Source organism: Schistocerca serialis, chromosome 1 (genome assembly GCF_023864345.2).
Source record: "Schistocerca serialis cubense isolate TAMUIC-IGC-003099 chromosome 1, iqSchSeri2.2, whole genome shotgun sequence".
Taxonomy (NCBI): Eukaryota; Metazoa; Arthropoda; class Insecta; order Orthoptera; family Acrididae; genus Schistocerca; species Schistocerca serialis.
In genome coordinates, this window is record NC_064638.1 from 152,611,822 (window position 1) to 152,637,232 (window position 25,411).

At 47.2% G+C, this 25,411-nt stretch overlaps 1 protein-coding gene and 1 long non-coding RNA gene across 2 annotated transcripts in view; one reads left to right on the forward strand and one right to left on the reverse strand.

The window, feature by feature from the left end:
* Positions 1 to 21,756, forward strand: part of LOC126464514 (uncharacterized) — a 44,956-nt gene extending 23,200 nt beyond the window's left edge. The window contains exon 3 of the long non-coding RNA XR_007585965.1: positions 21,679 to 21,756. This is a non-coding gene — a long non-coding RNA (uncharacterized LOC126464514). The remainder of the gene's footprint in view (positions 1 to 21,678) is intronic.
* The window catches only part of LOC126464471 (protein phosphatase PTC7 homolog), a 125,659-nt gene that overhangs the window by 947 nt on the left and 99,301 nt on the right, over positions 1 to 25,411 (reverse strand). Inside the window, exon 4 of the mRNA XM_050096237.1 lies at positions 13,425 to 13,681. Coding sequence (XP_049952194.1) covers positions 13,425 to 13,681 — 257 coding nt within the window. The remainder of the gene's footprint in view (positions 1 to 13,424; positions 13,682 to 25,411) is intronic.

Sequence of the window (25,411 nt, forward strand, 5' to 3'; positions counted from 1 at the left end):
TATTACATGTATGTAAGTCATCAACAGTTACATAAAAAAAAAGAATTAAAATGTATCCTTTAAACACACACACAGTACAGTGTACATAACTTCCTCCCCTTCCATTCCCACAATGTCACCAAGGTGAAAACCTAAATGGCTCCGATGTTTCAAATGATCACCTTCAATTTAAGACTAGTGAAATTATGTACTAAGTTATCACCTGGAATTACCATGGCTAGGTTAGTTCTTGATAGAATAATTTATGGCAAATCTGCCTATCCATTATTTAATTCTTAATAATACAGTCACTATGCAGTATTTGGATGTCAAAATTAAATCACTGCTGCATACTGTGCATCACATGTCATGTGACTGGTTCAAGAAAGTAAACTAATCTTAAATGTCATTCTAAATGTGAAGATAATTGCTATTATTATATCTGAAAATGAATGGTGATTTCAATGACAATGGAAACTTGCAGCTGTCACTATTCAGCTCAGAAGACAACTATGCTGAACAGTCTAATTTACAGAGCTAGGACCAATTTGGACAAGGAGCACCTTGACTCCAAGATGAACGACACAGGAAAATTAAAAGAAATGCTGTGATCTATTAAAATATAATCTCAAGCTGAGAATGCTATGGATTTATAATATTCTTGTGAGAGTAGCAACAGTTACATGAGTTAGTCTGTAGGGACTATTGTTGATCACTGTGTTTAACATCAGCATCACCTGAAGTACAGGAATTTTGAAAAATATGTTGTGCCTGTTACATAAAAAAACTTGGCATTTTATCCAAATTAGATGCTGCAAGTTTATTGAGAACTTTTTATCCATCACCCTGTAAAGTTTCTTGAGCCCTGGGCTCCATAGATCTGAATCAATCAAAGTATTAAATTAATATAATGGAAGGAAACATTCCACGTGGGAAAAATTATATATAAAAACAAAGATGAGGTGACTTACCAAACAAAAGCGCTGGCAGGTCGATAGACACACAAACAAACACAAACATACACACAAAATTCAAGCTTTCGCAACAAACTGTTGCCTCATCAGGAAAGAGGGAAGGAGAGGGGAAGACGAAAGGAAGTGGGTTTTAAAGGAGAGGGTAAGGAGTCATTCCAATCCCGGGAGCGGAAAGACTTACCTCCTTTTTTCCCCCTAAGGTAAGTCTTTCCGCTCCCGGGATTGGAATGACTCCTTACCCTCTCCTTTAAAACCCACTTCCTTTCGTCTTCCCCTCTCCTTCCCTCTTTCCTGATGAGGCAACAGTTTGTTGCGAAAGCTTGAATTTTGTGTGTATGTTTGTGTTTGTTTGTGTGTCTATCGACCTGCCAGCGCTTTTGTTTGGTAAGTCACCTCATCTTTGTTTTTATATATAAAGTATTAAATTAGAACAATTTATGCCACAAGTGCTTTGTCTCCTAAGACTGGCAGCCTAAAAAACTTAATTTTTATTTAGCATTGTTCATAGTTAAGTTACTGAACAAAGTGTTGAACTGGGCTTAACTTCAATATTAAACCAAACGGAAGGAGGTTATCAACAATAAACAAGAGCAAGAGCCTCTTGCAAAAACAACATGGGAATAATTGGTGTATTACTTCACTAAAAGTGCAGTAACTTCAATTTGCAGGGAGGCAGTATAAACTGGTGTTTTGAGTGAGGTTTTTGTTCGGAACATATAACAATTTTCAAGTTGGTGATTAGATTACAATCTAAAAGTACAGCTTAAATAGCTGTGAGTGAAACAAGAAGCAGTGACATTTAAATACAATCTCAATCATCCATACTTTTGGTGCTTGGTTGAGCTGGGACCTGACAACGGAGCTAAGATTTAACTGCACGTTCTGCTCCATATTAAGTTCTATATATGTACATGTCACATATCAAGCTTAATATACATGGTATGTGTAAAAATTTTGGTGAATGCTATCAGACAGCAAATAAAACGTAAGATACAAACAAATGTTCTTTATTGCCCTTCAAAATAGTTTCCACACGGTACAACACACTTTTGACAGTGCTCGTACAGCTTCTGGAAACTATCAGCAAAGGCCTCCTGTGGAATCAATCACAGAATGGCTGTCACATGATCTTTGATGGCATTCACGTCCACACAATTTTCACCTTTCATGGCCACCTTCAAGTAGGCAAACAGGAAGAAGCCTGCAGGAGCCAGATCAGGGGAGTACGGATGGTGTTCAAGAATAGTTACCATCTTCTGCACCAGGTATTGGTGCACACGACTCATACAGTGTGCAGGGTGCATTGTTGTGGACTAGCATCCATTTTCCAGTCTTGTGCAACTATGGCCAAACCTGCTGGATATGCTGTAGCAATCTGTTCAAAACAAACCGGTAAAATGCAGCATTAATGGTTTGATTTGCAGGAATAATTTCCTTGTGGATGATGCAGTTATTGTCAAAGAAGGTGATCAACAATGTTTTCACCTTGGATTTTTGCAGACAGCTTTCTTTGGTTGCGGGGAGGATGGTGAACACCATGACATCGATTGCCATTTTTATTCTGGATCGAACTGACAGCACCAGGTGTCACATCCTGTGACAATGGTGTTCAGAACCAATGAATCCTGGTCACCTATGAATTTTTTTAAGGGAGCAAAAACAACCAGAGTCACATACGCCCATGTCAAAACTATCGAACACAGACAGAGAGGAGTTGAAAAACGACTACATCTCAATCCCAATCAATGTAAGAGAAGACAGCTAAAAACAGGGACATGGAGAAAGGTCTATAAAATACACCATAAAGAAACGGAGGTACAGACTAAAATTTGAATGGCCTTAGCCATATTGCTAGGATGGATGAAAAGTAAAACACAGTCGACAGCATGCGTGTCCTTTGCTAAAATGGCCGATAACTCAGACAGGAAGCTTAAGTGGGGATTCCATCAGGAAATGGCAGACAGTTAAAACTTGGGTGCAATGTGTAAAAAGTGGTGGGGAAGTGCCACTTAACAAATGATGGCTCAAAAGGCAGTGCCCAATATGCAATCTAGTTAAAATGACCTCCATGTGGTGAGAGGGCCAAGAGGAGGCCATCCAAGCCGCTGGGTGAGACTTTTAATAACATGAAGCTTATTCCCATGAAGGGAGGACCAGTGGTGATGGTAAAGTGACGCTGCCTCCTGACAGATGGCAACACAGAGATCATCGGAGGGAATATAAGAACCAGTGGGCTGAGGTACAAGGACTGCAGCGTTTGCAGCAGGGTCAGCAGTCTTGTTTCCTCTTGGACCGACATGACCAGAAACCCACATAAACAGCACAGTGGCTCCACCAAGAGTGAGCAAGTGACTGTTTTCCTGGACCCATTGCACTAAGGGATGACCAGTCTACAGCGCACAGAGGCTTTGAAGTGCGCTGAGGGAGTTTGAGCATATGACAACTGAAAAAACTGTCGCCAGATGTACTGCGTGGCCTCATACAGGGTGAAGAGCTCTGCTGTAGAGTTGGTGACAGAAGCCAATGCTTGAAAATTCTGCGCCAATGACTAAGGCGCACTCGACACCACAGTCAGTCTGAGAGCCATCGGTGTGCACAAAGGTACTGTCGTGAAGTTCCATGCGAAACTGAAGGTGATAGAGCAAGGCTGGAGTAGTATCCTTAGGAAGGAAATGAAGGCCAAGGTGAACACGGGCCGCCACATGATGCCAAGGCGGTGAAGGGTTCACACCCACCAGGAAAGTTCAGGGAGTGAAAAGTTAAGCTGCTGGAGCAAGAGCCAAAAAGAGAACTCCAGGAGGTAACAGAAGAGGGATGTGCCCCACACTGGCGATCAAAGGTGTCATCAAAGAAGGAGGCATAGCACTGGTGGCCATGCTTGGCTGACAAACCACATGCATACCTCTGAGGAGAAAGTCACAGTGGTAGAACAGCGGTAGTTCAGCAGCTTCTGCATACAGACTCTCGATCGGGCTAGTGTAAACAGTGCCAGTGACCAAACAGATGCCACAATGGCAGATAGTATTGAGACATCATAAGAGGGATGGGCACGCAGACGCATAAACAAAGTACCCATAATGTAGTTTCAAACGGACAAGGGACAAGTAAAAACGGAGGGGAGTGGTTCAATCTGCGTCCCATGAAATACCATTGAGGACACACAGGACATTGAGGGATCATGTACAGGGAGCTGCCAAGAAAGACACATGGGAGGACCAAGAGTTTTTCCTATCAAGCTTAAGGCCCAGTAATTTCATAGTTTCAACAAATGGGAGAGCAACAGGCCCAAGATGTAAAGACGGTGGAAGGAACCAACTGTGCCGTCAGAAATTCGTACAAACAGTTTTGTCAGTGGAAAAACAAAAGCCATTGTGGATGCTCCATGAGTAAAGGCAATCAAGACATTGCTGAAGACTCCATTCAATGAGACAAGTATGTGGAGAACTGCAACAGATGGCAAAATTGTTTACAAAAAGGGAGCCGGAGATGCCTAATGGAAGACAGACCATTATATGGTTAATGGCGACAGCAAAGAGTATGCCACTCAGGACAGAACCCTAAGCCACACTGTTTTCTTGGATAAATGTGCCTGACAAGGCAGAACTCACACGGACCTGGAAAACTCTGTCTGTTAAAAATTCCTCAAGGAAATGGAGCAGGCAGCCACATGTGTAAAGTGAACAAAGGATACCAGTCCTCCAGCAGGTGTCCTAGGTTTTCTCCAAATCACAAAACATGGCCACAGTCTGGGATGTCCAGAGGAAACCATTCATGATATGGGTGGACAATGGACAAAGTGACGTGATGGTCAACAGCAGAATGGCACTCTCAAAATCCACACTGTGCAGTGGTTAGTAAAGTGCAAGACTCGAGCCACCATACCACCCGGGCATGAATCCTATGTTACATAACCTTGCAAATAGAGCTAGTGAGAGAGGTGGGACAGAAGCTATAAGGAAGGTGGTTTTCCTCACCGGGCTTAGGTATGGGTATGACAGTGGCTTCACGCCAGTGTCTTTGAAATGTGCGCTCTGCCTAGATGCAGTTTTATGTACTATGCAGAAAGTGCTGCAACATCTGAATGAATGTTAACATAGCATCTGGCCCTGGGGCAGAGGATTGCCATGAAGTGAGAGCATGATGTAGCTCTCTCATAGTAAAGGCGACACTGTAGCAATCACAATTCAGAGAAGAGAAGGATATCGCCCGAGCCTCCTCCACTCGTTTCTGGAGGAGGAAGGCTGGGTGATAGTGGGAAGAGCTCAAAATTTCCACAAAATGGCAGCCCAAGGTGTTGGAGATAGCAAAAGGGTCCACGATGACATCGTCCGCTAATGTCAGGCTGGAAATTGGGGAACGAGTCTTGGTCCTGCAGGGCTTTTGGAGGCTGATCCACGACAGAGGAGGGAGTGGAACTGTTAAAAGAACTAGTGAATGAAATCCAGCTAGCTTTTTTGCTATCCCGAAATATGCGACGACACTATTCACACATCTTTTTATAATGAATGCAGTTTGCAATTGTAGGATCGTGATTAAAAACGCGGAGAGCACATCTCCACATGCGAATTGTGTTGTGGCATGCCTCAATCCACGAAGGGACCAGGACATGGCATGGTAAAGAGGAAGTGCGGAGAATGGAACGTTCTGCAATGCAATGGTAATTATAAGCTTTGTAAGATAATGCACCTGGTCATCACAACTTTGGATATCGTGTTTGTCAAAGGTTGCCAGAGAGAAGTAAAGATGCCAGTCGGCCTTAGTAAGCTGCCATTTGGGTGCGCACACAGTTGGGATGTGTGTCAGCAAATGGATAGCACATGAGAAATGGTCACTCGAGTAAGTGTCAGAAAGAATGGACCACTCTAGATGATGGGCATGTTAGGCAGTGCAGAAAGATAGATCCAAATGGGAATAGGTGTGTGAAGAGTTGGAAAGAAACATGGGTGCTCCTGTGTTCAGGCAGAAGTAGTTCAGTTGATAAAGAAGGTGAGCCAAGAGGGTATCTCTCCAACAGGTTCTGGAAGAACCCCAAAAGGCCACCGAGTAGCAGAAATGGGGGAGGTATCTGCCTAATAAGCTGGAGGAAGTCTGGCCTGGTGACACTGAATAATGTAGGGATATAAATGGTACAAAGGGAAAATGACTGAGGAAGAGGCAAACTGCGACAGCTTTAAGATGGGTAGTCAGGGAGATGGGTTCACTGTTGACTATGAACATCATCCCTTATTAGCAGCAAGGCTCCCCCATGAGATGGAATGCTGACCTCAGGGGGAGGTCAAAATGGACCAGGAAGAAATGCAAAAGCTCAAAGTGATCATGAGGACGCAATTTTGTTTTCTGAAGACAGAGTACAAGGGGATGCTGCAATTCTAAAAGCAGCCATAAATCCTCTTTGTTGGATCGAAGGCTGTAAACGTTCCATTGGAGGAGAGTCATGAGGAGGAAAAACACAGAAAAATGGTTGGTAGTGCACTCCAGCAACACTGAGGCCGGCTGGGTGAATACAGGGTGTTACAAAAAGGTATGGCCAAATTTTCAGGAAACATTCCTCACACACAAAGAAAGAACATATGTTATGTGGACATGTGTCCGGAAACGCTTACTTTCCATGTTAGAGCTCATTTTATTACTTCTCTTCAAATCACATTAATCATGCAATGGAAACACAGCAACAGAACGTACCAGCGTGACTTCAAACAGATTGTTACAGGAAATGTTCAAAATGTCCTCTGTTAGCGAGGATACATGCATCCACCCTCTGTCACATGGAATCCCTGATGCGCTGATGCAGCCCTGGAGAATGGCGTATTGTATCACAGCCGTCCACAATACGAGCACGAAGAGACTCTACGTTTGGTACCGGGGTTGCGTAGACAAGAGCTTTCAAATGCCTCCATAAATGAAAGTCAAGAGGGTTGAGGTCAGGAGAGCGTGGAGACCATGGAATTGGTCAGCCTCTACCAATCCATCGGTCACCGAATCTGTTGTTGAGAAGCGTATGAACACTTCGACTGAAATGTGCAGGAGCTCCATCGTGCATGAACCACATGTTGTGTCGTACTTGGTAAAGGCACATGTTCTAGCAACACAGGTCGAGTATCCCGTACGAAATCATGATAACGTGCTCCATTGAGCATAGGTGGAAGGACATGGGGCCCAATCAAGACATCACCAACAATGCCTGCCCAAACGTTCACAGAAGATCTGTGTTGATGACGTGATTGCACAATTGCGTGCGGATTCTCATCAGCCCACACATGTTGATTGTGAAAATTTACAATTTGATCACGTTGGAATGAAGCCTCATCTGTAAAGAGAACATTTGCACTGAAATGAGGATTGACACATTGTTGGATGAACCATTCGCAGAAGTGTACCCATGGAGGCCAATCAGCTGCTGATAGTGCCTGCACACCCTGTACATGGTACGGAAACCAACTGGTTCTCCCGTAGCACTCTCCATACAGTGACGTGGTCAACGTTACCTTGTACAGCAGCAACTTCTCTGGCGCTGACATTAGGGTATCGTCAACTGCACGAAGAATTGCCTCGTCCGTTGCAGGTGTCCTCGTCGTTCTAGGTCTTCCCCAGTCGCAAGTCATAGACTGGAATGTTCCGTGCTCCCTACGACGCCGATCAATTGCTTCGAACATCTTCCTGTCGGGACACCTTCGTTCTGGAAATCTGTCTCGATACAAACGTACCGCACCACGGTTATTGCCCCGTGCTAATCCATACATCAAATGGGCATCTGCCAACTCGCATTTGTAAACATTGCACTGACTGCAAAACCACATTCATGATGAACACTAACCTGTTGATGCTACGTACTGATGTGCTTGATGCCATTACTGTAGAGCAATGAGTTGCATGTCAACACAAGCACCGAAATCAACATTACCTTCCTTCAACTGGGCCAACTGGTGGTGAATCGAGGAAGTACAGTACATACTGACGAAACTAAAATGAGCTCTAACATGGAAATTAAGCGTTTCCGGACACATGTCCACATAACATCTTTTCTTTATTTGTTTGTGAGGAATGTTTCCTGAAAGTTTGGCTGTACCTTTTTGTAACACCCTGTATATCACATGGTGACACCGTCAGAGAGGATCTTCAAGTCAGCGAAGGAGAAGACTGTTTGCCTTCTTGGAGCATTTCCACTTGGCAGAGGAATACTCAGATGTTGGTTGGCTGAAGGAAAGTAGGAAGTCTTCACGGGAGTGTTCCTTCTGTCCTTTCTGGCCTGCCAGTTGTGTAGCTGGTGACTTCACCCATTGAGAAGAGAAATTAATGGCTTGTTGCACAGCTGAATGAGGGGACAGTGATGGTACCTTCACAATGGGTGATTTCACAACCTCAGAGCTGAACTTGAGGTCGCATGACTGCATGGCCATGTCCGTCATGGAGTGAGACACAGCACAAACAGTACTGTAAGTGCCAAACAGTAGAATGCAGGGTTTGCAACAAGCCAATAACTTGCAAACGACTGGGTAAGGAACTTTTTTCTTTTATCTGATCTCCTGGACATCCCTCTTGTCAAGATACATGGGACAATCTCGAGTGGAGGCGGCATTGTCACCATTGAAGTTGATACATAGGGGATTGAAGTTGATACATAGGGGAGGAGGAGGCTGACAATCGCCCTCATGTGCATCACTACCACATGTTACACATTGGCCAGGTGTCAATAAAACATTGAAACAATGACACTGGTAGCAGTGCATCGGGGTCAGAACGTACAGTCTGACTGTGGTAACTTGATAGCCTGCTTTGATCTTTGATGGAAGCACCACACTCTGAAAGGTGAGAAAAAGGGTGCGTTTGGGCACTACGGAGGAATCTACCTTCAACAGATGGATGGCAATGACCCCCTGATCAGAGAGGTGTGTTTGGATTTTGGCCTCAGTCAGACTGTCGAACAGCCTAGTGTAAATAACACCATTGGAAGAATTCAGAGTTCTATGAGCCTCAACACAAACAGGATAGCTGTGGAGAAGCAAATCAACAAGCAGTTGTTGTGCTTGAGAATCAGAAGTAGTTTCCAAATGCAAAGCGCCATTCCACAAACAAGAGCAAGATTTCACAGTGCCAGCAATTGCATCAATGCACATGGAAGTGAAATCACCAGCAGTTTCCATCCGTTTTGCTTTCTTCTTGTCTGCGAGCTTGTGCAGCACAAATCGGGTGCACATCTTCCGCTTACCTAAATCATCGCGGACGATGTGTATCGTGACCTTGCTTATGCCCAATTCCTCCACAATCAATCTCAGAGTCCGTCGCTGATCTTGTGCCAGCATTTGTCGCACTTTCTCTAATTTTCTGGGGTTCTGCTTGTCAATGGCAGACCTGAATGTGGCTCGTCCTTAGTTGTTTCCTTCCCTTCACACAACTGTTTAAACAATTCGTAGACAATTCTTCTGCTCATGGCTTCCCTCCCGTACATCTGCATCAACATTTCATGTGTGTGTGTTGCAGTCTTCCCCAATTTGTAGCCAAACTTTATGTTTAGGTGTTGCTCCATTGCGCTGTGACACTTCCTCTCACACTGACCACATTCAACTGGTCACAGTCTGTTTACACAGCCAGACACATGCAGTGCATACCATATATTGATTCTCCTCAAGTCTCTGAAGACCAATGCGCATGCACGCACACATGTGCCAAGTTGCCGTTCAGATACAACACCATTCACCGAAATTTTTAGACACAAGATGTATGTATGTGTCATTAATTGAATATTAATTGCATATTTCAAGAAATTGCATGGGAACTATAATTCTGGATTTTTTGCTACAAAAGCATGAACTATGTATGCGTTAATCAAATGAAAAACTTATGAGAGACCAAAGGCATGAAATGTTCTTAAAAAGTAATTTCCTAGCAATTATATTATCCCTGATTTACTCAGTTTTTAAATGATCCCTTAACAAGTGCAAAAGATGGGTTTCACTATATTTCATTTTCAATGCTAGCAATGTATATCTCCCAGCTTTCTCTCTGCAATTTTCTTGTCAGTGTTTTGGTTCAGTTTTGTTGTGTGTTGACCTGTTCCCTACCATGGGGTTGTATGTTTGCTGCTACTCTTTTAAAGTTGTTTTAATTTCTTCATTCCGTGATTTTAAACCTTGCTTCCCGTTTTTATTTTTCTCTCCCTTCTCTCTTTCCAAGAACCTCACAATGAAATGATCTGGGCAATACCACAACAACAATGAGCAACTGTCCTTCCAACAGAATGGCACACTACTATTGAGACACACTGTATTTCACAGACATTAAGACACTACAGACTGTAAAACACACTAAGTTTTAAGCAGTTTTTTCAAATCATCATTAAACTGATCTAGCACAAGAAGCGAACTCTTTCAATAAAGCACCTTTCCTTCTCTCCCACACACTGTTAAATTCATAATTTCATAACAGCCTCGTCCATCCAACCCTTGTCATGTACGTGAACACCACCACCTGATAGTATTTCAGAAGACTTTGGCACTGTTTGCACTTGAGAATTATCACTCTAGTACATTTAGTGGACAACAGTCCAGTGCATTTTTTCATGTTCACTTGTTTTTATAGTTTTAGCACCTTTCATGGAAACAGTTTTGTTACTCAGCCCATCAACTGTCAGAAGTTTCATCCATACTCACTATTTGGCTTAGTTCCAAACGGGTTTTCTTTCAGTGTTGAATAATAAAGAGATGAAAATATAATATTTTGGTTTTAGTTTGCATGCTAAGTCCATGACTCTTCATAAACCTGTAGCACCAAACAACTCCATATTTAAAGTCTGTTAACTGTAGCACTAGCTTACGAGCATGTGTTTGAATCGTTTTTGTATCAATTCCAATGCCATTTCAATGGTGTCCTTAAGGTGGGAGAGTCACTCTGCACAGAATGCAGTTGGAGCACCCCAGAGCACGGTACGTGGTGGGAGAGACACCCTCTGCATCTGACCAGTACCACCTCACCATCCATTACCCCACAATAACGAGCAGCATAGATGAGATGATTGAATTTTAGAAAAGATAAAACATTAAAGAAATGGCGAACATAAAAGGAGAAGCAAAATAAAAAGGTGCGATGGGTAGGGGCTAGGACAGACTGCTGAGGAAGGGCCACCATGGAAACCTTGAGCCAGAGCAGGTGGTCCGAGCCTTCAGGCAGTCAATGAGGCCAAAGTGCCCCACCTCACAGAGATGAGCAGAAATCACCACAATGGGAGAAACGTAAAACCAGGTCAGTTGCTTTGGCATTGCCTGCCAGCACCAGAGGCAGTTCATCAGGAAGGTTAAGAGTTTGCCACAAAGCAGCCAAATTTGGGCAGTCCAGCAGGATGTGGGCCACTGTGAGGTGGGCACCATATCGGCAGTAAGGTGGGTCCCACGTCAGAAAATGTGATTGTGGGTAAACCAAGTGTGGTTAATGTGCAGCTGACAAAGGACGGGAGACACCCTGTGAGACGTGCAGAGGAAAGGCTGCCATGTGGTTGTGGCCTCCTTTATTGCTCTCAGTTTGGGAAGTCAAGGGCAAACCTTTCCAAGTTCCAGACATCCAACAATTGATGGCATATAGTCAACAGAAGTCCAGTTCTAGGATTCCTATTTCCAAAATCAGCATCCTGGTAGCCAACTTTGGCAAGTGATTGGCATGTTCATTCCCTCAGATCCCAACATATCCAGGGCTCCAAACAATCCAACTTGATGGAGGTCACAAAGAAGATCCTGGATAGCTGTGACTAATGAGTGACAAGGGTAGCACTGGTCTATATCCTGAATTCTCCTCAGGGGCTCAATGCAGATAAGAAGCACTTTGCCAGTGCAAGAGCGAGCATGGCTAGGGCTTGTCTGATGACTACCAATTCAGCAGTGAAGACACTGAATCCATTTGGCAAGGAGCACAGTTCACTGCATCTTGCATGTGTGAATGTATAGACGGTTTGTCCACCGATCTTTGAGCCATTGGTGTACACAATTTCTGAACCTAGAAATACATTGAGAACAGCCAGACACCATGGGGTCAACTGAATCTTTCAGGCCAAAGGATAAATCGAGACAGATCCAAGGTCAGGGTACACGTCATGGCGGTGTATGCGATTGCTCTCTGACAAGATGTGACACTGAGGGAAAGTAGAGTTCAGAGCAGAGACACTACAGCCTAACTGCAATTGTGACTCCAGTTCTGGGTCTCTGTTATGGAAGGTGGAGCTTCCTACAAGGGAAAAAGACAATTGTTTGTGTGCCTATTAGGGGAGCTGCGAATGCGTGTGGCATAACTCAGTAGCTGTTGCTGGCACCTGAGCCATGAGTAGGCTCTTCACGGGGCTAGTTCAAAAGGCTCTTGTTGCACGTCTGAGTCCATAATGGAGTATCAGGTCCAGTGACTGTAATGCTGAGGGCAATGCCAAACCATATGCAAGACTGCCATAATCGAGATGGGACAGTATTGGGACTTTGTAAATCTGCAGAAAATCTGGTCTTTTATAATCTTAGTTTGAATGCACACTTTTCTTCCAGCCTGCTGTTGGTCACTTAGACTGTCTTCAGTTTTTGATCCTTTCCACCCATTTACAGACTTTTGTATTTCTTAACCTGCTGTATCCATTCCTGTAAAGTTCAGACTGTTTCACCATCTCAGTGATATGGTAGGATGCAAGTCATTAGTGGCATCACCAAGTTTTACAGTCTTCTATGCAGAAGCACCTAATGAACCAACACTGCACTGGTGTAAGTACAGACATTTCCAAGTCAGCTATAGTAAAATTCCTGATATTTCAAGTCTTTTCCTCATAATCTGGCATTCTCTGTAAAACTTTCTTTTTCTTGTGTAAGACCATATCAACACATATTTATGACTTATGTAAGGTGGTGTTCTAAATGTTTGCTCTCACATCATGAGGATGATAATCTAACCCAATAATCTCATTTCACCTTCAAGCACTGCCAGTCACCTAGTTTAGACTGTAGAATGACATTTCTTGTTTCAATATGACACATGATGATCTAATCTTATCTGAATATTTTGGGACTGGTGATTAAAAGATACAAGGACTCAGTCTAGCCACATCACAGAATCTGTTATGAAGAGGAGGTGGAAGTATTAAACTGCAGGTAATCTTATTTATGTGTGAGTTAATTGGGCATAAATGTCAGTACAGGTTTGGCTGATGTGGATGCTCATTTCCAGGAAAAATTTATGAGCTCTGGATATGAGGCAGTTGAGGTACAGTTGATAGAACTAATTTAGGCATTAAAGTTAAACTCCTCTGCTTTCTTAAACAACAGCCCAGACTGCAAATAATGGCAGCAATACCTCTGTTAAAAAAAGGAAATGGAATGCATGTTCTGGAAGGTGAGTGAAACGCTATTGTTAATTAATTAACTAATTTTCAAATTTGCAGTGTAGGAGTAGTTGTATCAACAGAAAAGCATATCAAAAATCATCATCTATTATCATCTAATACACTTAACTTACCAATTGCTTCAATACCATTGTGGCGTGCATTCTGGGCAAATGGTGACAAGAAATTACTATCAAATGCTAGCGCACGGGCCATGAGAGCAATGGAATTTGCAACACCCTGAATCTTCAGTGGGTCACTTTCACCTTGGATCTTGCACAACTCTGCCAGCAGTAACTGGTCAGGCACATTGTCAAAAACACCATCTGTTGCCAATAGGATGACATCACCATCTTCAACAGGAAAATTGGATGTATCTGCAGCTTCAGGCCTGGAAGGAGAAGAGAGAGTAATAAGTACTGTAAAATACTGGAATGATTAATAACTGAAACATCCTGGCAGATTAAAACTGTGTCCTAGTATAGAATACTAACTCTGAACCTTTGCCTTTCATGGACAAATTCTCTACTGCCCACAAACCACTCTCATAGTAGTAAGTTGTGGACTGCATCTGGATAGTTCCATTGGTAGAGCATTTGCCAGCAACAGGCACAGCTATCTGGCTTGAAACGCTTTTGGCATACGATTTCAATCTGCCAAGAAGGCTCAGCTCCAATGCAAACTGAAAACTAATAATTGCTAGTATTTTCTTCCTCTGTCATCCTTCACTATCACTTATCGATTCACACCTTTTTCCTGGATCGAGGTGTCCAACAAGGCAGAACCCATACACACCTTGACAACTTGGCCTTTTAAAAATTCCTGTAGGAAACAGGGCAGTCTGCCATGGAAACCCACCTTTAAAAAGTACAAAGGATACCAGTTCTCCAGCAGGTGTCGTAGATCTTCTCCAAATCTAAAAACACGGTCTGGGATTTCAGCAGAAAACCATTCATGTCATAGGTGGACAAAGTAACGAGATGATCAACTGCAGAATGCTGCACTCTATATCCATACTGTGCATTCATTAGTAAATTGCACGACACAAGCCACCATACTAGCCGGGCATGAATCATACGTTCACCCACCTTGCAAACACAACTGGTGAGAGAGATGAGGCAGTAGCTAGAAGGAAGGTTTTTTGTCCATACCGGGCTTAGGTATGTGTATAATGGTGGATTCATGCCAAAGCCCGGAAAAAGTGTCCTCTGCCCAGATGTGGTTGTCCGTGTTAAGCAGAAAGTGCTTGCCCGCAAGAGAAAGGTTCTGTAACATCTGAATGCGGACAGTGTCTGACCCTGGGGTGGAGGATCAGAATGCATTGAGAGCATGATCTAGCTCCCTCATAGTAAAGGCGGCATTGTAGCACTCACAAATCAGAGAAGACAACAGTATCACCCGAGCCTCCTTCGCTTGTTTCCAATGGAAGAAGGTAGGGTGACAGTGGGGAGAGCTCAGAACTTCCACGAAATGGTGGCCCAAGGTGTTGGAGATAGCAATAGGGTCCATCGTAACAGTCTACTACCTGTAAGACCGAAATTAGCGAATGGACCTTAGTCCCAGATAGCCAATGGAAGATGGCCCACACAACATAGGAAGGCGTGAAACTTAAAAGAACTAGTGAATGAAATTAAGCTAGCTTTTCTGCTATCCCAAAGAACATGACTACACTTTGCACATGCCTGTTTAGGATGTCTGTTAAAAACGAGGAGAGCAAATCTAGGTGCGAGAATTGCATTGCGTCACACCTCTGTCTACTGAGGGACTGGTACATGATGTGGTAAAGAGGATGTGCAAGGAATGGAATATTCCGCAGCAGTAAGCAGAACGTATGTGAGATATTCCAGCTGGTCATCACAACTGGGGAAATCTTGTGCTTCGAAGGTTGCCAGGGAGGAGTAAAACTGCCAGTCAGCATTAGGCCAGTATTACACTATCAAATTTCTTTGTAAAAATTGATATGTCAAATATTTATGTCAAAGAAGTTTGATGGTGTAATAGGGCACTTTGTCAAATCTCGTCTGTTGTCAAATTGATCATATCTAGGGCCTTGCTGTACTTTTGATCATAAAAGTCACTTGTCTTCTGTTCACTGCAATGTGACATGTTACCACGTGGAGCGCTAGCATTGCTTTTAACAGTTTCAAAAACTACAAAATTAATAGAGATGTATGAAGCTGATGAGGTGCTTTACAACGTGAGGCACCCTGGGGGGGGGAGGGGGGGGGGGGGAGGGGGCGGGGAGGGGGGGGGGGGGAAGAGAGAGAGAGAGAGAGAGAGAGAGAGAGAGAGATTAAGAAGTTTTTTTTTTTTTTTGGTGGGGTTTAAGGGCGCTCAACTACTGAGGTCATTAGCGCCCAGTCACAGTTATTAGAGCACATGGAATCTAGTAAAACTCAAGGGGGGGGGGGGGGGGGGGGGACACCAGAAAGGCTTGACAAAGAGGCAGATAAAATAAGTAAAAAAGATTAGATGTCATCGGACAAGCCAGTCAAAGTTATAAAACGCAGAACACGAGCAGCTGCTCGAGCGTCATCAGCTAAAATATCCGGTAAAGTAGATGGCAGGGTCAGGACAACACGAGATTGACTAAAGCGGGGACATGACAATAAAACATGGCGCACTGTTAATGCCTGACCACAAGGGCACTGCGGGGCTGGGTCACCGGAGAGCAGGTAGCGGTGGCTAAACCGGCAATGCCCAATCCGCAACCTGGTCAGAAGGACCTCCTCTCGCCGAGATGGTCGGGAGGAGGTTGTCCAAGCAGTTGGGAGCGGTTTTACTGCCTGGAGCTTGTTTCCTTGGAGGGATGACCGAGCATCCCACCACAATGACACAAGCCTCTTACAAACATCCCCACGAACGTCAGATGATGGGACACAATGGGAGGCTGACTGAGGCAGGAGGACTGCAGCCTTGGCTGCAGCATCCGCAGCCTCATTCCCAGGCACTCCTACATGTCTGGGAACTCACAGTTGAGGACTCGCAGTCGAGCAGCCGACCCGAGCGGAACGCTGCTCTCTGCACCTGGCGTAGCTGCCCGCGGATAGCTCCTTGGAGTGGTCCCCAATAAGCTACAACTGGCGTAGCTGCCAGTGACGCTCTTCTGAGCGGCACGAACCCGCGCAAGCTGCTTAACGCTTTCGGACGCTAAGTGGCAAGAGCTTCGGCTCCACTTCCTGCAACTTCGGTTGCAAACCTCCCCAGCGGGACTCTCCCGTTCTTTGGTAGGGTAATCTCAGTGTCAGGGGCCCGTTCACGTCGGATAACCCCGCGCACTGTAGGCCGCTCTCTTCAACCCGCGCTCTCTTGCGCCGCGCATTGCACTCCGCGCAGATAGGTCGTAGGGACACCCCTCTTCTGTAGGAACAAGATACACAGCGCTTTCGCTAAAAAGCATTATTGTCGCTCCTTAAAAAGAGCAAAATTGTCGTGTTCCATCCTTCCCTATCCAAATAAATAATTACTCCTGAAACAGCGAAGATGTCCGATCTTTCCTGTGCTTCCCCACCACTCACCCGCAGCAAAGCTGCAGCACAAGAGGTGGTAATGCCGGCTACTCCCGCCATCATTTCCGTCCCACTGTCCACCTTCCAGGAGCAGGTTGCTGCCCTAAAGGACCAGCAGATCGCGGAACAGCTGGAGCTGATCGCAGAGCTGATGGGCAGCGAAAACACACAAACAGAAACACCCACACCACACACACACACAGGCACCTGCTGAACAACAGAAGGACATGCCCCCTATTTCACCTCTGGCGGCCCAGGCACTGACGGAACCGGATCCAGAGCCGACAGAGGATACAACAAACACAGATGAAGACGGGCTGTGGCAGCAGGTCGGCCCAAGGCGCAAACAGCAGCCAACTACGCAAACAAGTGAGCCCACAAACTCACGAGGCAACGGCCGAGCGCTGCTGCCAACACCATCCACGCCGCGAACAAACAATAACAACACAGGGACCAACACAAACAACCCTGCGACTGCAGCAACCACAAACATACACGCAGCTACGCAGAACACGAACAACACCGCGACTGGCTTCCCACCGGTCATCATTCACAACTATGGAGACCGAAGTCTCCTAAACAAAGAATTTAACAATAAGCACAGCCCCACAACATACTACTCTAAGCTCACCGGGGAACACGCCGCACTGTACGTGGCGAACAAGGCAGACTACACGAATCTACTGGACTTTCTCAAAGAAAGGAAGGTAGAACACTTCACGTACAGGACAGTCTTGGAAAAAACACAACAGTACGTGATTAAGGGGATAGACTCACGAACCCCGACCGACACGGTACACAACGAACTCTCTGCTCTCGGGTGGGAGTGCATTTGGGTAAACCGGATGTCAGAGTTCGGCACAGCGAGACCGTCACATAACTACATGGCGGAGCTGGCCGACACGGCCAAATCCCGCGACCTGCTGAAGTTAAAATTATTTCTTCACATGGTCGTTAATGTAGAGGTGTACAACACGCCGCGCACCCCCCAACAATGCCACAACTGCCAGCGCTATGCGCACGCGGGTATCAGATGCGGTCTCGCACCCCGCTGCCGCATTTGCGCTGGCGGTCACACAACCCAACGCTGCAAACTCCCCAATACAGCATCTCGCAAGTGCGCCAACTGTGGTGCTGCCCATCCGGCAAACTACAGAGGGTGCATTGCATACAAAGCAGCTCTGAGGCGCAAAATCGCGAAACATGCGAAACCAACCGCCATCACAGTTCCAAAACCGCCCCCGCGCCCAGTAAGAAGTGGAATATCTTTCGCTGGAGCGGTCGCTGGCAGCCCCAGCAGCGCGGGACGGTCAGAGGAGCCCCAGAGCTCAGAACACGCTCAGCAAACACCCCCAGCAACAGACACACAACAGACAAGCACAACAAACGACACCACACCCGCACCGGGCACACCACGCGAAACAAGCAACAACACCACCCTACCCCCTGAGATCGCGAACTGCAGCCCACCACAGGCTACAGAAAACGCACCCACACAGGGACAACCACAGCGCCAGAGGAGGAGGAGAAGGAGAAACAGCCGCAGCACGAGGAACACGACCGCACCACAACAAGTACACAGTCAACAGAACACCAACACCCACGAACACATCCCGGACACCAACTCAACAACCCACATAACACACCCACTCACCTCAGAAAATACACAGGCGCCCACAACTGCCACACGAACAACCGACTCGCAGGCCAGCCCTCACCAAACGCCAACACTGGAACAAGCGGCCGCTAACACGACCAACAACTCCCAGGCCGACATGACCAACATCACAACAACATTCCAGAGAATAATGGAAACATTATTCCCCGGACGCACGACCACCGAAATAGTCACGAAGATTATGGGGTGTGTCTCACAACTCTTCATGCAGTTCATGTCGGGTACGCTCAACTGGACTAGCTTCCAAGCCACTATCACACCGCTCTTTACACTACTACATGGATAATACACCACACCATACCCGAAACGCAGACTTAAACACAATCACACAGGTCCTGTTTTGGAATGCCAACGGGATCGCAAACAAAAAAAGCCAAGATGGCCGCGTTCATGGAGCGAAAGGGTATCCGAATCGCTCTTGTGAACGAAACACTGCTTACGCCTCGCAAACAACTAAACCTCCCAGGTTATTGCGTCTATCGTACCGACCGAGCGGATGGCAGGAGGGGAGGCGGCACGGCAATCATTATACACAGAGACATAGACCACACGAACATCGAGCTCCCAGCACTTGAAAGACTGGAGGCTACGGCCGTTAGGGTCAAGTTCAACGGAGCCAATACCACACTGGTATCGCTATACAATCCTCCTAAAAACATAGTAACACGCGATATCAGCACAGTACTCAACATGGCACCGCGGGTAATAGCCGCTGGAGACCTCAACGCAAAACACCCCGAATACGAACCTCCAACGGCAAGAAACTGTACGAACACGCACTAGGCCGAAACTACATTATACTTGGGCCGGACGTTCCCACGTTCGTGCCTACACAGGCCCGACATAGGCCAGACGTGTTAGACATAGCCCTCATAAAGGGCATCACATGCACACTCAACCTAACGGTTGAAAACGATCTGGACTCAGACCACATGCCTGTAATACTGCACATGGAAGAGACACTGCAGGACATCGAACCACGCAGGATGCTTAACTACAAGCGTGCGAACTGGACACTGTTCAAGGAAACGCTTGATAGTCGCATTCCTGACACCCACGAAATTAACAACACACAGCAAATCGATGAGGCTGTGGAGGCTCTCACAACTGCCGTCCAAGACGCAATGACTGACGCCATTCCATTTACAACACCAAGACAACACTCGACGGCCCTGCCCCAGGAAATCCTGGGCCTTATCTCAATGAGGAACCGCCTCAGGAGATACTGGCAGCGTACCAGGCGCCCGTTCTATAAACTGCACGTCAACAGACTCCAGGGCATAATACGGAATAAAATCCAAACATTCAGAAACGAACAATGGGGACAGAAACTCGCTCGGCTGGATACCACACGTCCTGGCGTGTGGCAGCTGGCCAGACACTTCACCAGGGAGAAACATTACATTCCCACGTTACAAGGACCAGACGGCCCAGCCTACTCCGCGACGGAGAAGGCAGAGCTTATGGCCACAACACTTGCAGCGTCCTTCATGCCGAATCTGGTTCCTTCAGACCCAGCATTCACACTTGAAACGGACCAGGAGGTTACACGACTTGTAGCCCAGCCCTCGCGCGACGAAATCAGACGTGCTAGCACAAATGAAGTCACATGGGCTATCAAGCACACCAACGCTAGAAAAGCCCCTGGGCCTGATGGCATTCAAAACCGTGTCCTCCAGGAGTTCACGGATAAAGCCGTAGAATACCTCACACACCTAACGAATGCCATCCTGACACACCAACACTTCCCTGACTTTTGGAAGGCGGCCAAGGTCCTGATGTTCAGGAAGCCAGGGAAAGACCACTCCCTCCCACAAAATTACCGACCCATCAGTCTGCTGTGCTCGCTCAGCAAGATTGTTGAGAAGGTAATACTAAAACGTATCACTACGCATTGCATCGCCAACGACACCCTAAGACCGGAGCAATTCGGCTTTAGGAATCACCACTCGACAACACAACAACTCCTCCGCGTAGTCGAACATATAACACACGGCTACAACATGAACAAAGCCACAGGGGCCATGTTCCTAGACATCGAAAAGGCTTTCGATCGTCTCTGGCACAACGGACTCATACGCAAACTAAGCGAAGCTGGTTTCCCAGACGGACTCGTACGTCTCATACACTCATATCTCACGAACAGATGTTTCAACACTAACGTGCAGGATAAACAATCAACACAACACGGTATCCAAGCTGGAGTACCCCAAGGAAGCATTCTGGGGCCCATCTTGTTTAACCTGTACATTAATGACTACCCAGCGACACGAAACACGACGTTAGCCGTCTACGCGGATGACACAGCCATCCTCGCGCAAGACTGGAAACCGTCGAACATCAACTCACGAATACAGACAGCACTCAGAACAGCTGAGCCTTGCCTGGAGCGATGGCGTATTAAAGTAAACGTCGACAAGTGCGAAGCAGTTCTGTTCACACGCAGACCGAAACTACTGCGCAAACACCAACACTGTAGACCGATAACACTACATACACGCCCAATACGTTTCCGAGAGAACGTCAGATACCTTGGTGTCTGGCTAGACCGGAAACTTACATGGGGGGACCACATCGAATACGTTGCCAACCGAGCGCACGCGAGGCTCAAACAGCTCTACCCAATGCTCAACAGGGAAAGCACACTGAATAGGAGGGTGTCGAGGTCCTTATACACGACACTGATTAGACCTCTGATGACGTACGCAGCTCCCGTCTGGGGATATGCAGCTCCCACATGACTGCGCCGCCTGCAGATCATACAGAACAAAGTGCTACGAATCATTAGCAATGCTCCACGCTACACACGCACCGTGGATCTTCACCATGAATACCGCCTTGATACCCTCAAGGAAGTATACAAGAAACACGCCACACGACTATACAGGAACTCGAGACACTCGAACAATCCTTTCATCCTCACTCTGGGAAACTACGATCACAACCACAGGTGGAAACACAAGCGACCAAAGACACTGCTAGCTAGGGCATAACCACCTATGGTAAACTAACATACGCAAACAGCGACAAACGTCGGTAAGCCCCTGCATATCAGCAATACTGACTGGCAGCTACCAGCTGCTATTAGAGCCGACGAGCTCGCCCACAGACGCACGAACAATCTCCCAACACTCCCTCACACTGTGCCTCCGGTATATGACCTATCGGACACAAGACCGATAACAAACATAACTGTTGCAGGTTGCAGGACGCTGAACGAGGACCCTGTACCAGCACCCAGCGCCAGCCGCCGAGCAGCACAAACGCACAACGTCAAGGTATCGACATGCATGATACCCACTACTAACAAAGCCTATCCTTGCACAACCTATCGCAGGCAGCAAGACAACCGCTACTGCTCTTGCCGCCCGACCTAACTTTCGCAGAGGTTTTTTTCCCTTGGCTCTGGCCTTGGCACTTTTTTTCCTCTGCCCTTCAAACCGCTACCCTTCGTCAGATTTCGACCAATCTATCTCCAGATGAGCGCGTATTAATGGTTAATCCTAACCAGACGTACACAAACATCGCAGCACCCACATCCTGCGACACCTCACTTTAGTGAATACTAACCCTTATGCAGAGATGGCAGTAGACCTTTTGTGTTGGCCATCATGCCGGTGTGGGCGTGGAGGGGCTCCACCTCTTGTGAAAAAAAAAGGGAACTCACAGAAAGCTGACAGGAGAACCATTATCAGCAAAAGAATGGAGGGACTGCTGGATCCGTTGAACCAAGGGATGGACCGGATAGGGAGCTCCAAGGCTCTGAAGAGCACTGAGTGAGTCAGAGCAGAGTACATATGATGAATGGCGGTGGCGGCGGGCATACTGAACGGCCTGATGGAGAGCAAAAAGCTCGGCCGTAAAGCTGGAACATTGGTCGAGGTGCCGGTATTTAAAGGTGGCGGCCCCGACGACAAAGGCACAGCCGACACCATCGTCAGTTTTGGAGCCATCGGTGTAAATAAAGGTGTGACCAGCAAGTCGAGCACGAAGTTCGACAAACCATGAGCAATACACTGCAGCCGGAGTACCCTCCTTCGGGAGTGAGCTGAGGTCGAGATAAATATGAACCGGAGCCTGGAGCCAAGGTGGTGTCGGGCTCTCACCCTCTCTGAAGGTGGTAGGGAGGGCAAAATCCAATTGTCGAAGCAGGCGACGGAAGCGGACTCCGGGGGGCAGCAGGGCAGACACATACAACCCGTACAGACGGTCGAGAGAATCGGCGAAGAAGGACTGGTAAGACGGGTGGTCGGGCATAGACAACAGCCGGCAGGCATACCGACACAGCAGTACGTCGCGCCAGTAGGTCAATGGTAATTCGGCAGCTTCTGCATAAAGACTCTCGACAGGACTAGTGTAGAAGGCTCCGGTCGCAAGACGTAACCCCCGATGGTGGATGGAGTTGAGACGGCATAAGAGGGATGGCCGAGCAGACGAGTAGACGAAGCTCCCATAATCCAGCTTCGATCGGACTATGGACCAATACAAGCGAAGCAGGACAGTGCGATCTGCTCCCCAAGATGAACCACTAAGAACTCTGAGGACATTAAGGGAACGTGTACAACGGGCCGCCAAATAAGAGACATGCGGAGACCAACAAAGTTTCCTGTCCAACGTGAGCCCTAGAAACTTAGTTGTTTCCACAAATGGGAGAACAACGGGACCGAGATGTAAGGATGGTGGAAGGAACACTTTATATCGCCAAAAGTTGATACAAACCGTCTTCTCTTCAGAAAACCGGAAGCCATTTGCCACGCTCCATGAGTATAGGCTGTCTAGAGAACGCTGAAGGCAGCGCTCCAGGAGGCATGTTCTCTGGGCACTGCGGTAGATCGCGAAGTCGTCGACAAAGAGAGAGCCTGAGACATTAGGTGGAATGCAATCCATAATTGGATTGATCGCGATGGCAAAAAGGGCTACGCTCAAGATGGAGCCCTGAGGCACTCCGTTCTCCTGGAGGAAGATGTCGGACAATACGGAACCCACACGTACCCTAAACTTTCGATCCGTTAAAAAGGAATCAATAAAAAGGGGCAGGCGACCGCGTAAGCCCCACCTGTGCATAGTGCAGAGGATACCTCCTCTCCAACAGGTATCATAAGCCTTCTCCAAATCGAAGAACACGGCTACCGTTTGGCGCCTTCGCAAAAAGTTGTTCATGATGAATGTCGACAAGGTCACAAGGTGGTCAACAGCGGAGCGGCGGCGACGAAAGCCGCATTGGACATTGGTAAGTAGCTGTCGAGATTCAAGAATCCAGACTAACCGAGCATTAACCATGCGCTCCATCACCTTACAGACACAGCTTGTAAGAGAAATGGGGCGGTAACTAGAAGGAAGGTGTCTATCCTTCCCGGGTTTGGGTATAGGAACAACGACGGCGTCATGCCAACGCCTGGGGATCTGACCTTCGGTCCAGATGCGATTGTAGGTACGAAGAAGGAAGCTTTTGCCCGCCGGAGAAAGGTGTGCCAGCATCTGAACGTGAATGCCATCTGGCCCCGGAGCAGACGACTGGGACAGTGCAAGCGCACGTTCGAGTTCCCGCATAGTAAAGGGGGCATTATAAGTTTCCAGATTCAGCGAGTGGAAGGAAGGTCGCCGAGCCTCTTCTGCCTCTTTCCTGGGAAGGAAGGCAGGGTGGTAATGGGCGGAGCTTGAAACCTCCGCGAAAAACCGGCCGAAGGCGTTGGAGACAGCCACAGGATCAACGAGGACCTCATTACCTGAGGTCAGGCCAGGTACCGAGGAGTGGGCCTTAATGCCCGACAGCCGGCGCAGGCCACCCCATATGACAGAAGAGGGAGTAAAACTGTTAAAGGAGCTGGTGAAAGAGGCCCAACAAGCTTTTTTGCTGTCTTTGATGACTCTACGGCATTGCGCTCTGAGTCGTTTGTATCCAATACAATTCGCCAACGTAGGATGGCGGCGAAAGGTGCGTAAAGCAAGTCGTCGAGCACAGATAGCGTCTCTACAAGCCTCGTTCCACCAGGGGACGGAAACGCGACGTGAAGAAGAGGTGGTACGAGGAATGGAACGTTCGGCAGCATTGATGATAACAACCGTGAGGTATTCGACCTGACTGTCACAACTGAGAAAATCGTGGTCCGGAAAGGTCGCCAGGGAGGAGTAAAGTCCCCAGTCAGCTTTCGGTATGTTCCAGCTCGAAGGACGTGGGGATGGGGTGTGGTGCAGGAGACGAACGACACAGGGGAAGTGGTCGCTCGAATAGGTGTCGGAAAGGACATACCACTCGAACCGACGGGCAAGAGTGGTAGAACAGATCGAGAGGTCCAAGTGGGAGTAGGTATGAGTAGAGTCCGAGAGGAAAGTCGGGACGCCAGTATTGAGGCAGACAAGATTGAGATGGTTGAAGACATCCGCCAAGAGTGAGCCTTTTTGACAGGATGCAGGAGAGCCCCAAAGGGGATGATGGGCATTGAAGTCGCCAAACAATAAAAACGGCGGGGGAAGCTGAACAATCAGGTGCATGATGTCAGCCCGACTAACAGCGGATGACGATGGAGTGTAGATGGTACAAACTGAAAAAGTAAAAGCAGAAAGAGTAATACGGACAGCTATTGCTTGGAGTGGGGTGGTCAATGGGATGAGATGGTAATAGACATCGTCCCGAACGAGCATCATGACCCCACCATGAACTGGGATACCATCCACAGGGGTGAGGTCATACTGCTCCGAGGTATAGTGGGTAAAGGCATTACGGTCAGTCGGGCGCAACTTGGTTTCCTGGAGACCAAGGACGAGCGGACAGTCCAGGCGGAGGAGCAGTTGTAATTCCTCCCGATTAGATCGAATACCTCTTATGTTCCAATGTGGGGCCATCGCGGGTCAAAAAAGAGGAGGAACGAGACGGGGGAAGAGCTGGTCACCTCGACGGCCACGGAGGGCCTTGTTTCGAGGGAACACCGCTACA